A 13,845-nucleotide genomic window follows, 5' to 3' on the forward strand; every position below is an offset into this window, starting at 1 on the left:
TAAATCAAATGCATTCCTGTATATCATCGACAGATCCTCTGAAATGGAAATGAGGACAACTACTCCATTCACAATATCCCCCCCAAAAATAAAATACTTGGGAATCAACCTAACAAAAGAGGTGAAAGACTTATACAATGAAAACTACAGAACCCTAAAGAGAGATATAGAAGAAGACCTTAGAAGATGCTAAAATATACCCTGTTCATGGATAGGCAGAACTAACATCATCAAAATAGCGATATTACCAAAAGTTCTCTATAAGTTCAATGCAATGCCAATCAAAATCCCAACAGCATTTCTTGTAGAAGTAGATAAAACAATCATGAAATTCATATGGAATAATAAAAGACCCAGAATAGCAAAAACAATGCTAAGCAGGAAGTGTGAATCTGGAGGTATAGCGATACCAGAGCTCAAACTGTACTACAAAGCAATAATAACAAAAACAGCATGGTACTGGTACCAAAGCAGGCAGGTGGACCAATGGTACAGAATAGAGGACACAGAGACTAATCCGCAAAGTTACAACTATCTTATATTTGATAAAGGGGCTAAAAACATGCAATGGAGGAAGGATAGCATCTTCAACAAATGGTGTTGGGAAAATTGGAAATCCATATGCAACAAAATGAAATTGAATCTCTTTCTCTCGCCAGCCACAAAAGTTAACTCAAAATGGAACAAGGAGCTAGATATCAAAACAGAGACACTGCGTCTGATAGAAGGAAAAGTTAGCTACGATCTACATATTGTGGGGTTGGGCTCCAAATTCCTTAATAGAACGCCTGTAGCCCAAGAGTTAATAACAAGCATAAACAAATGGGACCTACTTAAACTAAAAAGTTTTTTCTCAGCAAGAGAAACAGTAAAAGAGGTAAATAGAGAGCCTACATCCTGGGAACAAATTTTTACCCCACACACCTCAGATAGAGCCCTAATATCCAGAATGTACAAAAAACTCAAAAAATTAAACAATAAGATAACAAATAATCCAATCAACAAATGGGCCAAGGACCTGAACAGACACTTCTCAGAGGAGGACATACAATCAATCCACAAGCACATGAGAAAATGCTCACCATCTCTAGCAATCAGAGAAATGCAAATCAAAACCACCCTAAGATACCATTTCACTCCAGTAATATTGGCAGCTATTATGAAGTCAAACAACAATAAGTGTTGGCGAGGTTGTGGGGAAAAGGGCACACTTGTACACTGCTGGTGGGACTGCAAAATGGTGAGGCCAATTTGGAAAGCAGTATGGAGATTCCTGGGAAAGCTGGGAATGGATCCACCATTTGACCCAGCTATTGCCCTTCTCGGACTATTCCCTGAGGACCTTAAAAGAGTGCACTAGAGGGATACGGCCACATCAATGATTATAGCAGCACAATTCACAATAGCTAGACTGTGGAACCAACCTAGATGCCCTTCAATAGATGAGTGGATAAAAAAATTGTGGCAGCTATACACAATGGAGTATTATGCAGCACTAATAAATGACAAAATCATAGAATTTGCAGGGAAATGGATGGCATTAGAGCAGATTATGCTAAGTGAAGCTAGCCAAGCCCTAAAAAACAAATGTCAAATGTCTTCTTTGATATAAAGAGAGCCACTAAGAATAGAACAGGAAGGAAGAGCATGAGGAAAAGACTAACAGTAAACTAAGACGAATGGGGGGAGAGAAAGGGAGAGATAAGGGAAAGCATATGGAAATGGTAGGAGACCTTCAGTGATACACAAAATTATAAGAGGTTATGAGTGGCAAGGGGGAGGGGGAAAAAAGGGAGAGAATTGAAGAACAGCAGAGGAGGTAGAGAGGGAAGATGGGAGGGGAGGGGAGGGGAGGGGGGATAGTAGGGGATAGGAAAGGTAGCAGAATACAACAGTCACTAATATGCCATTATGTAAAAATGTGAGTATGTAACAGAAGTGAGCCTGCAATATGTATTTGGGGAGTTCAAAACCCAATTGAGTCAAATGTATGAAAGATGATATATCATGAGCTCTGTAATGTTTTGAACAATCAATAAAAAAAAATGAAAAAAAAAAAGCCCAAAATACCCAATAATAATCTTTGGAAGCAGACACAAGAAGCCAACAGTGGTTGTTTGCTTCTTGGGGATGCAAATGATGTTGTTTTTTTGTTTGTTTGTTTGTTTCCTCTTGATGTTCTTGTTTCCCTCTCTGTACTTCCCCTACCTATATCAAACCATAAATTATTTATAATATATGTAATTTTAAAAGGAAATCAACAAACCATTAAACTAATTAAAATTTTAAAAAATATATTTATGAGACATCAAAATGGAGATAATAATGCAGCTAGATATTAAGTTTGGAATCCAGAAGGATATGAATTAGAGATAGAAATTTCAGAATTACCATATATTTTGTATTATATGAATACCCAGAAATAGTGAGGGTGAAGTGTGAGAAAAGGGTCCACAAAGGTAATGTGGACCTCCAATAAGGAAATGGAGAAGTAGCTAGAGAGAGCCTATGAAAACAGGAACCATGTATATCATGAAAACCAAAAGAACAGAGTATTTCTAGTAAGAACAAATGTCAAATATCTGGTGAATGAAATGTGGTGGTTTTTTTTATTCTTTTTTTTTTTAAGAGAGAGAGAGAAATTTTTAATATTTATTTTTCAGTTTTTGGAGGACACAACATCTTTGTTTGTATGTGGTGCTGAGGATTGAACCCGGGCCGCACGCATGCCAGGCGAGCACGCTACCGCTTGAGCCACATCCCCAGCCCTGAAATGTTTTAAGGAAGTTTTCACAATGTTTTTCTTACTTGATCAAAATGGTTTTAAAATTATACTGAAAGGGGTATTTTTTTATTCTTTATATATTTACAGGGATATGAAGATTGGTTACGACATAACTCAGATAATGAAGTAAATGGAGCTCCTGTTTATGTTGTTCGAAGTGGTGGCCTTGTGAAAACTAGATCAAAAAACATTCGGGTATGCATCTAGTAAATAATAGAAAATAGTATTTTGATATTAGAGCATTAATTTCTATCTTGATTATACTTTAGTACAACAGGCTTTAGCCTGTTTTTTCTACATAAATGTAATATGATAGGGGCTGGGGTGCAGCTCAGTGGTAGGGTGCATGCCTAGCATGCTGGAGGCCCTGGATTTTACTCCTAATACCAAAATAATAAGAAATAAAATGAAGTGAAATACTCTGATAAGGTTCTTATAAGTCCTTACCTTTTAAAATCTGTTTACTCAGCTTTCCCCCAACATTTTTCATAGGTGGGTGATATTGTTCGAATAGCCAAAGATGAAATTTTCCCTGCAGATTTGGTGCTTCTGTCCTCAGATCGACTTGACGGTTCATGTCATGTTACAACTGCTAGTTTGGATGGAGAAACTAATTTGAAGGTTTGTTCATATATATGTTAGAGTGCTGCTCTTGATGAACAAAATAGCTTTGTGTTATTACTGATATTTTCCTTTGGTTAAGTAATAAAATTTGACCTGATGAAGAAGACATTTTTTTTAATTACTGAAACTTTTAAAAAGCATGATTTTTTAAAAGAATAAGTGTTATTATATATCTATTTTAAGAGTGGTCTAACATGGTTTAGTCAATTCAAGTTGAAAATGGAAAGTATATTTTAGGAAAAATATAGTCTTATTATTTTTGTGATGATTATTTTTTTTTGTGTGTGTGTGTCTATACACATCAGGGATTGAACTCAAGAGCACTCGACCACTGAGCCACATCCCTAGTTCTATTTTGTGTTTTATTAGAGATAAGGTCTCACTGAGTTGCTTAGCACCTCTAAGTTGCTGAGACTGGCTTTGAACTCTTGATTCTCTTCTTTCAGCCTCCAAAGTTACTGGGATTACTGGCGTGCATCACCATGCCTGGCATGGTGGTTTTTTATCTAAGGGACAACTTTAAATTTTTTCAGTTTTCAGACTACAGCCAAGAGTGAAAATTCACATTTTTCCCCTGTTAAATTGCTTATAATAAACTTTGAACAGTAGTGACTGTATGCACACACTTCATTTCCTTGTATGTAAATGGCCTCCATAGACAGGTAATCTCAGCAATCCCTTTTTTCTTTCCCTTCTGTTTTATTATCTAGCTGAGTTATCTCAAGTACAGTAGGTTTTATCTGTAAAAGAGATTTGAAGTACCTGATATCTAAAGTCACATTTGATTACAGTTTAATCCTTTTTCCCCCCTAGACACACGTGGCAGTTCCAGAAACAGCAGTATTACAAACAGTTGCCAATTTGGACAGCCTTATAGCTGTAATAGAATGCCAGCAACCAGAAGCAGATTTGTACAGGTATGATGTTCAGTGTACTCATTGTAAATACCATTAATAATAGACTTCGTTTTTTGGTTTTATAACCATAAGCAGAAAATCAAATCTTTATCTAATTGGTAATATTATTTATGGAGAAGGTAAAGGAAGGGTGAAATTGAGGACAGCAATTGGGGAGGGGATAAAAGCAGAATTTACCAGAATTCTAAGCAGAAGATATGAATTTAAAAGCATGCCTTCCATTATCTTCTACTTCTACTGTTATGAACCAGCATGCTCACATATAGCTCTAAAATCTATAGAGCTGCAGAAGTAGTATTATTCCTTTTAAGCCCTCATAGATTTGGGGCTTTAATAAATATACTGACAAATTACAGAAGCATTGTAATTGGACTGATTTTTATCACATAAGCAAAGTAAAAGTTTATGAGATTTTTTGTTGTTTCAGATTTTTACTAGCATTAAGTATTATAATTTTAAAATGTTTACTAATTTTATAGATAATGATTTTAAACTGTATTTTTTTATCAGAAAGGTTAAGTCGTTTTCTATGCTTGTTTTCGTTTTTCTCTCTTAAATTGTGCTTCTTTTCAATTGCCTGTTTATTAATTGGGATTACATTATTCCTCTTTAAGAACTTTTAATAGTTTATTGAAAGTAACTCATGTGGTATTGAGTGATCTGTGCTAAACTACTGAAAGAAGTGAAAAATAGTGCTCCTTTCTATTTAGGAGCAGCCTCTAGCATGTGCCTATTTCACAGAAGTCTTCATTTTCTCTTTTTTGGGCTGCTTTAGTTCTCTTTGTTTTCTTTCTACCATTTATATTTTAGACTTTTACATAGCTCTTCTATATTTAAGATTTTTCCCTAATAAAATAACATTTTGCTTCTAGGAATTTATCTTAATGAAAATGTGAAAGGATATATATGCAGTGTTATTCAGTCAGGACTATATTGTTTAGGCTGTTCATAAGTGGAGAAATAAACCTAAATTTCATAGTAGTGGTTTGAATAAATTATGCAATAACCAAGAAATGCAGTACTATGTGTGGCTATTAAAAATAATGGTGTAGATATGCTTTTGATTGGGCACGTTAAGTTGGGAGAAAAATGTTAATATCACTATTTATATTGTGATCCTGTTTTTGTTTTTAAGATGCATACATACACGCATACATGCATATGAATATAAAAAAACCTGGAGAATGTACTCCAAAATATTAGCAGAATTTGTATTTGGTAGTGGGATTACCAACATTGTGACTTTAAAAAATATTTTCTTAATTGTTTTATAAAATACTCATATATTTGAGTATGTATGTAGCTTTTGTATTTGAAAGGGGAATAATAAAGTGATTTTGAAGAACATCAAATGTGGATTTGAAACAAGGGATAAAGAAGACACAAGATGGATTGGGCCAGTGTGGAACTGACCTGAACAGATAACTTAGAAATGCCTAGAATCAAGAATAACAGAACAGGGCTAGGGATGTGGCTCAAGCAATAGCACGCTCGCCTGGCATGCGCAAGGCCCTGGGTTCGATCCTCAACACCACATAAAAATAAAATAAAGATATTAAAAAAAAAAAGAATAACAGAACAAATAAAAATAAAAGAAACAGCTCCTTGTTGGAATTTAGCTAAGGGAAACAAAAGTACTGATCACACATCATCTCTGAAACGTATAGAGAAACACTAGCTGAATTTTTTTTATTATTATTATTTTGGTTTTTTGTGGTACTGGGGATCAAACCCAGGGCCTTGTGCATGTAAGGCAAGCACTCTCTTAACTGAGCTATATCCCTAGCCCAAATTGTTTTCTTTGAATCTAAATTCAAGGTCTAGGAGTCAAGACTACATAAAATTCCACTATAAGTGGAGAAAATAAGAACAGTACTTCGCATTGACATAAACTGACAAAAATAGAAATAAGAAACTGGAAAGAAACAATGAAGTCAAAGTCTCCAAGGGATAAAGGATCTGTGACTTGGAAACGGAATCATAGGGGACATTTGAAAGGGAGTACTTAATATTTCTTTGCCTAAAGATTAACATGATACTTTGTCTAGAATTTGCTTCAACTCAGAATTTGCTTCTTACTATAGTAAAAAGTAACTGTATTCATGAATTGACTCCTTGCTCTGATGATGTTTTGGTGGTAGAAGTTGGGATTGAAAGGCCCAGCTGGAAGTCCATTATACCATTCACTCTAGATTTCAAGCAATGGACACTTTAAATATAACTGCAAGGCTAAAGAAGTCCAGAAGTTCACTGATAGGTTTTTTGCTTACTACTCTATCCCTACCATATAACTCATACATTAAGTAGTTGCTCAGTGAATATCTGTTGAATGAATGAATGAATGTATAAGCTGGTTCAGTGACATATAGTCACAAGAGTCATTAGTCAATTATAATGAAACATGTAGATATTCATTGTTGGCTAACTAACATGCATTTTGTGTAAAAACTATAAATTCTCATGATGATCAAACAAATAATAATAGTAAAAACATAGCATTTATATATTTTTTTTCATGGTTATATCACCTTTTATTAAAGCTAATTGTATCAGTACTGTAGGGTTCCAATTTAAGAAGTACAATGCCATTTCCATGATAGCCATTATTATTTAAGTAGTCTGTTTTCATACATGTGAGCAATATTGGTGCAAAGCGAAAAGGCTGGGGTCTGTGCAGGTCCTGAGTTGGGGTGTCAGTGGTACCATAGGGATGGTCAGCCTCAATGTACATTTTGGTCCATTTATCTTTTTTTTTTAATATACCTTTATTTTTTTAAACTTCGTTTTTAAAAAACTTATTTTGTATTAGTTCTAATCAGTTCTACATGACAGCAGAAAGCTTTTCGATTCATTGTACGCTATTTAGTTTTTTTATGTGGTGCTGGGGATCGAACCCAGGGACTCATGCGTACTAGGCAAGCACTCTACCACTGAGCCACAACCCCAGCCTTGGTCCTCTTATCTTTATAATTCAATCATACTGCACAGTTTCAGTATTTACATTTGTGTAAACTGAGAAGAAATAACATGTTATAATAAAGCTTATTTTAGTGGGCTTTACGTGTCAGAAATAATTCCCTCTTTCATGATTATACTTTTTAGAAGGAATAGTTCCATATAAACATATAAATTGGTATATACATTTAGAAAACCTTATAGAGATCTATGTAAATTACAGTTTGGCCACCAAAAAGCAAATTAATTCCCCATTTTTTCAAAATCATTACTGTCACCAACAAGCAAATTAATTAATCCCCACTCCCTCAAAGTGAGTAAAATTTTTTAAAAAAAAGAAAAAAAGAATTGCTAGTGATTGTATTTTATGGTATGTTTTTAGAGAAAATATAATAATGATCACTGACTTTGGGGCCAGATGGAACAGATGGCTTTTATGTTTGTCATTCTGTGATTTGCTATAATCATGTTTTTTCCTATTAAATTGTTCTTGGTAATATGAGTTCTACATCCATTTTATATGAGTGTTTATATTAAACTTCAAAATTAGTTCTGGTGGAATCCAGAACATGTGTCGGGAACTTCTAAAAGCAACTTCTTTTTTCCTCCAAATCATGACATCATTTGGCCAGGTTAGCAATTGCTGCAATGAGAACAGCAGCTTCTGGGGACTGGTGGGTGCCCTGCAGCGAACGTGTACAGGCAGAAGCATCTGGCTGTGGGATGACGTTTAGTTCTTCTTGGCTTTCTTCAGATAGCGAGCCCTCAGAGACTTGTTGAGACCCATGGATATTTTAAGGTAAATCCAAGAAGGCAGGATGGAGATTATTGAGCCCATAAGAGAATGGATCAGGTATCCATTGGTTCGGGACTGCAAGCCTACTGTTTTAATTGCAGATTTCACAAATGTCTCTGAAGAGGGCTTGTCCCAAGTTGGCTTTCGGATTTTAGCCAGTTTTGTAGCTATGTAAAATGGCAGGACATTCTGCACAAAGATGCCCTTGCTTCTATACTCCTCATGGAGGTACTGAGAGAAGAAATCTACAAAAGCCTTGGTCGCAGAGTAGATGGCCAATAGTGGAACCGGAAACATGCCACTGGCAGAGGAGATGTTCAGAATTGCACCTTTAGACCTTTCTACCATGCCAGGCAGCACCACTCATGTCATCTTACAAACAGAAAGAATATTAATATTTATCAGTTTCCTAATGGCATTGTCCAAGTCAGGAATTTCCAAAAAGTATTCAGGATACTCATATGAGATTCCCACATTGTTCACTAAAATGCCAATTTCAAGACCCGCCAGGTCTGTTTTAATTTTATCATAAATATCTTCTGATGTAAAGTCAACAGCAATGGTCCTTGTCTCCACTTTGAATTTTTCTTTTATCTCACTGGAAACCTGGTTCAGTTTGTCTTGTGATCGGCTGATTAGGACAACCTTCATTCCATGATTTGCTAGCTCTTCTGCATATGCTTTTCCAATTCCATCAGTACTACCTGTGACAACTGCCCATTCACCGAGCGCCGGGCTGACCCCCACCTCGTTACCCACACCCCAGACGCGAAGAGCCGAGTAGAGCGAGTACGAGATGCGGAGGGACAGGTAGGCCACGGTGCCAAAGCCTACCCAGTACAGGAAGCTGGCAGCAGGGAGAGCGCTCTCCATGGCTTTCTAGCAGGCCTTTCTACCTCCGTGAATGGAAGAAAAAAAAAAATCGAATGAAGTCAGAAGGAGGTGCCAGCTGTGACTGCCAGGACAACACTCACGCGCCTTTCGTAGAACCCTTTGAGCCTAAAACCATAGCATTTATATTTTGAAAATTTTTTTAATTTCTTAATTACCAGGAGTAGAAAAGGCAAGATTACTAAGTGTTTTAAAGCCAAAGGACTATCAAGAGCTTTGTAATGTTGTGAACAACCAATAAAAAAAATAAAAAATTAAAATAAATAAATAAATGAAGCCAAAGGACTATTTTTATAATTTCTAGCATGAATATTGAACATTCATATATGCAAAAGGTTCATTTTTGTTTTATATATATGCAAAACTAGTGCTAAAACTAAGGTGTTTTACCCATTGATTTATAAGTAATATATTTTTGTAACATAGTGCATTCTTTTATAGATTCATGGGACGAATGATAATAACTCAACAAATGGAAGAAATTGTAAGGTAAGAATAAATTCACATTATCTAATTACTCTTAAGTGGGAATTCTTTGTGGGAGGGGTTAAAAGGTAAAGGGAAATTATAAGTAAACAACAGTGTATCAGAAAAGTTTAATATAAAAGCATTTAGCACTTTATATGATGGTAATTTATGGTGGCAATGAGTAAAGGTAAAATATCTTAGAAAATGTTATCAAGTAATTTAGTAAGATTTGTATATTTTTATTTCTCTCTTTAATAATATTAGGTAGTACCTTTAAAAGGAAATAGCTGCTGTGTTCAGATCCTTATGTATTTAAAGCCATGCTTAAAGTCAAGAACATGAGGGCTTGGAGGCATAGCTAAGTGGTAGTCATGTGCTTAGCATGCATGAGGCCCTGGGTTCTATCTATCCCCAGCACTAAAAAAGTAAAGAATGTGAAAATTTTCATATGTAATATTTAGCAAGTATAAATGCAATGGTCTTCCTGACTTCATAATCATGGATTTCAAACTGGAGTATTTAGGGACCAGTCCAGGACCATTCACTCACTCTTCTATTGGTTTTTTGCTTGGTTGATTGTTTTGGTTTGTTTTTCCTCAAAATTCAGGTTAATTTTGGGGATTTAAATGAAAGACTTTGGGTCAGTTCAAAGATTAGCTGGTAGAAAGAAATTACATAACCTTAAAACTTAATTTAGAATCAATGTTGGAATCAGCCCTTGAATTTCTAATCAAATTTGACATGGCACTTCTTTTGGGGGGACATGTTCATTTATATATATGTGTGTGTGTGTGTATTTTTTAGTTGTAGTTGGACACAATACCTTTATTTTATTTATTTTTATATGATGCTGAGGCTCAAACCCAGCACCTTGCACGTGTTAGGTGAGTGCTCTACTGCTGAGCCACAACCTCAGCCAAGATATATTCATTTTATACTAGCTGCATGAAATAAGTCACTAACAGAATGAATTGGATATTTTTAAAATGAAATCCTAAAGACAAGCCACCAAAAATTCATGCATCAGCACTGATTCACATTTTTAATAAATTTTAACACAGAACCACATTCTATAAACTTTAATAAGATCTTGATATGTGTAGGATCCCTGCTGAATAACTGACTGGATTTTATTTTTATTTCTGTAGTGAAATAATGAAAAAATATGTGGATTTTTTATCTTCATTAACATTAAGATATTGTGGCTGGTAAAGGAAGGTAGCAGTTATGTGACTTCAGCTCCTAGTGGCCAAAAAATGAACTACTTTCTTTACTGTAGCAACTGGAGTGAACTGATGAATTACCTTTTAATCTGAAGCTGTCATTTTAGCCCAATTTTGTATACTAGTATCAACTCAAAAGATTTGTATCCATTGTTAAATCCAATATTAAGTGCAAAAGAATTGTTGTATACTTCTGAATAGTTAGTTGCAATATTCATAGAGAGGACTCCAAATACGACTATGTAATAAAACCATACTTATTAGCCATATTCCAAACACCTAGTCCTCCTTGGTTCTGTTGCATTTTTTACAGTGTTTGGGTTTGCAGATACTTTCATAAATGGTTCAGATTCTGTTCGATTTAGATAAATATATGTTTCAGAAAAGCATAAGGAATATCAACACACTGAAGGTTTTTTTTTTAACTTATCCATAACAGACTCTTCATTTTGCTATCACTACAATTTCCTTTCTAGTTATACCTTGTGGTTTTGAATCTCCTTTATGGAGAGAAATTCAAACAGCAAGAAGACCTGTGCTCCAAGAAGTATTCAATGCAAGTAGTCAAGTTGTAATGTGCATTCCTGCGTACAAAAGACACTAACAAACTTTCTACATTATATTTTGTAATCCAGCATAATTTTAGTTGTGCAAACTCATGCATTTATACACAAATCATACCATAATCATTTATAATGCATTTTAATTCTGTATTTCCCTTCTAAAGCTGTTTATTAATTTTGCTCAAGTTTTTAAAATTTTATCTTTTACTAAACTTTCTTAAATCACTGCTTTTAAACATTTAAAAATTTTTGAAACTAGTGGCTTTGTGAATTTATTACATGTCTAATTTTATTTTTCAGCCACTAACTTTAAAGTGACTTAAATGCTAAAGCAGGTGTTTGTTGTTATAATAACTAACATCATGGTTGGCCTAGGTAGCAGAGTACCTGGGATTTTGGTTTTATATGAAAGCAGAGTTGTAGCTATAACTTGAGTACCTCCTACTGAAGATGTCCTTTAATTGAATTGAATTTTTAATATATTCAGTGCTCTTTGATGTTCTCTTTTTTCTTAGACCTTTGGGACCAGAGAGTCTCTTGCTTCGTGGAGCCAGATTAAAAAATACAAAAGAAATTTTTGGTCTGTATATATTTTTAAATTTTTAATTATTATTTTGTATTGATATTATTTTGTATTTTTTAAGAACACAGCATGTATGGTCTTTTTGTTAAATAATTCAATTCTTATGTTATATATTTTAATTTTCTTACAAAGATTGAATTAATTTTATATTTTTTGTTGTTAATCCTAGTTGGTTTTGTTGTTGTTGTTGTTGTTGTTGTTGTGTGAGTAAGAGACTAGAAACTTCCTCTTATACTGTCTTTGTGGATACTTGTAAAACAATGCCAAGAAAATAATTCTGGTATTTCTAGTAATGTGGATGAGAGCTAATATAATCTAGCATCATGGAATAGTAAATTATCTCTATAATTCCATTGTGATTATTTTTAGATTAGATTAATTACTGCTGTCTTATTCATTCATATGTTCATTTATTCAGTGAATTCCTGTTGACTTAACTATAAACCACATATTATTGGGACATATGCTGTCTATATCAGAATAAATAATAAATAGTGCTCTTGCCTTGGAAAATGAATTTAGTACACTCTGAACTCACTCTAGGCCAACTGTGAGATTCGTGATAATCTTTATGTATCAACTAGTTCCTCCCATTTCAGAATACTTCTTAGTACTCTGGCCCACTGTTGCCCACAGGTTTTTAGGTCTTGCTCCTGATTTTCTTTTCCTGCTACCTGTATTATATCTTATCTCTCAGTATTAGGCTCTCTGATAAATCCTATATATATACATATTTTTTTAAAGAAAATAATAAGCATTGGCAAGGATATGGAGAAAGAAGAACCCTTTTTCATTGCGGATGGTAGTGTAAAATGTCACAGCTGCTAGTAAAACAGTTTGGCAGTTCTTCAGGAAGTTAAACATAGTATTACCATATGACTCAACAGTCTCACACTAGGTATATACCCAAGAGAACTGAAAATGGGTGTTCAAAAACTTGCACAAGAATCTTCATAGCAGCACTCTTCACAATGACCAAAGATTGGGAACAGCCAAATGTTCATCAACTAATGAATGGATAAATAAAATATGGTATATCCATATAATAGAATACTACTTAACCATAAAAAGGAATGAAGTAATGCATGCTACAACATGGATGAGCCTTGAATATTGTGTTAAGTGCAAGACGTGAGACATAAAAAGTCACATAATGGTATGATTCCATTTATTGAAATACCCAGAATGGATAAAGTCATAGACACAAGTAGATAAGTGAGTCCCAGGGGTTGGGGAGAGGAGGGAACTAGGGAACCAATTATTTAATGGATGCAGAGTTTTTTTTCAGAGTGATAAAAATATTCTCTGGTTTATATGGATGGTTCTATAAAATTGTGAATGTACTAAGTGCCCCTGAAAATAGTAAATTGTATGTTATATGTATTTTACCATGGTTTTAAAAAAATCCATTGTAATGTTCTGATGGCAGAAACCAAAGTAACTCTCCAGGGCTTTTAGAGCTCAAGTAAGTATATTTTAGTATATCATTCTAATAATGTCTCCTTCATCCCTGTTTACCTTAAAGCAGTAGTCCCAGTTTTGTGCACTCTTAAAATATGTATTTTAATGCCTTTAAGTGGGTCTATTTTCTGTTGTTTGCCTCAACACTACTTTTTCCTGTTGTTTCACTATGGCTATTTTTACACATTTCTAAGTTCCAGTGCCCTTTCTCATTTGAGTTATGACCCCTGCCTTTAAGGAGTCATTCTAATACTAAAAATTCCAGGATAAAGAGTGCATGATTAGTCCTGTATTGTTTCTCAGATTAATATTTAGCATTAAGAATGAACATTTACTAATTATCTGTTTGATTCTAGACATTTTGTTAATTTTTCATACGGATCTCCCAGTTCTATGAGGTATTTTTCCTCCATTTAAAGATGGGGAAATTGAGACTCCAAGAGATTACGTATACATAGATGTGGAACTAGTAAATGGCAGACTAGTATTCAAACCAAGGTCTAACTGCAAAGTTTTTATAAGGTTGTTTTTGCCAAATGTCATTTATTCCCAGTATTAGTCCTGTTATTACTGTCATTC

General features: G+C 34.4%; 1 protein-coding gene, 1 non-coding gene and 1 pseudogene across 9 annotated transcripts in view; 1 reads left to right on the top strand and 2 right to left on the bottom strand.

Moving 5' to 3' along the window:
• Positions 1-13,845, top strand: part of Atp11b (ATPase phospholipid transporting 11B (putative)) — a 116,946-nt gene that overhangs the window by 30,187 nt on the left and 72,914 nt on the right. For all 8 annotated transcript variants that reach the window (XM_078043713.1, XM_078043712.1, XM_078043717.1 and 5 more), the window contains 5 exons: positions 2,873-2,980; positions 3,278-3,406; positions 4,223-4,326; positions 9,410-9,457; positions 11,738-11,802. In XM_078043713.1, coding sequence (XP_077899839.1) covers positions 2,873-2,980; positions 3,278-3,406; positions 4,223-4,326; positions 9,410-9,457; positions 11,738-11,802 — 454 coding nt within the window. The remainder of the gene's footprint in view (positions 1-2,872; positions 2,981-3,277; positions 3,407-4,222; positions 4,327-9,409; positions 9,458-11,737; positions 11,803-13,845) is intronic.
• On the bottom strand, positions 6,833-9,022 carry LOC101969694 (very-long-chain 3-oxoacyl-CoA reductase pseudogene; annotated as a pseudogene).
• Trnat-agu (transfer RNA threonine (anticodon AGU)) lies at positions 7,200-7,272 on the bottom strand. The gene has a single exon. It is a non-coding gene; the product is annotated as a tRNA-Thr (tRNA).

The sequence above is a fragment of the Ictidomys tridecemlineatus genome, chromosome 3 (genome assembly GCF_052094955.1).
Source record: "Ictidomys tridecemlineatus isolate mIctTri1 chromosome 3, mIctTri1.hap1, whole genome shotgun sequence".
Taxonomy (NCBI): domain Eukaryota; kingdom Metazoa; phylum Chordata; class Mammalia; order Rodentia; family Sciuridae; genus Ictidomys; species Ictidomys tridecemlineatus.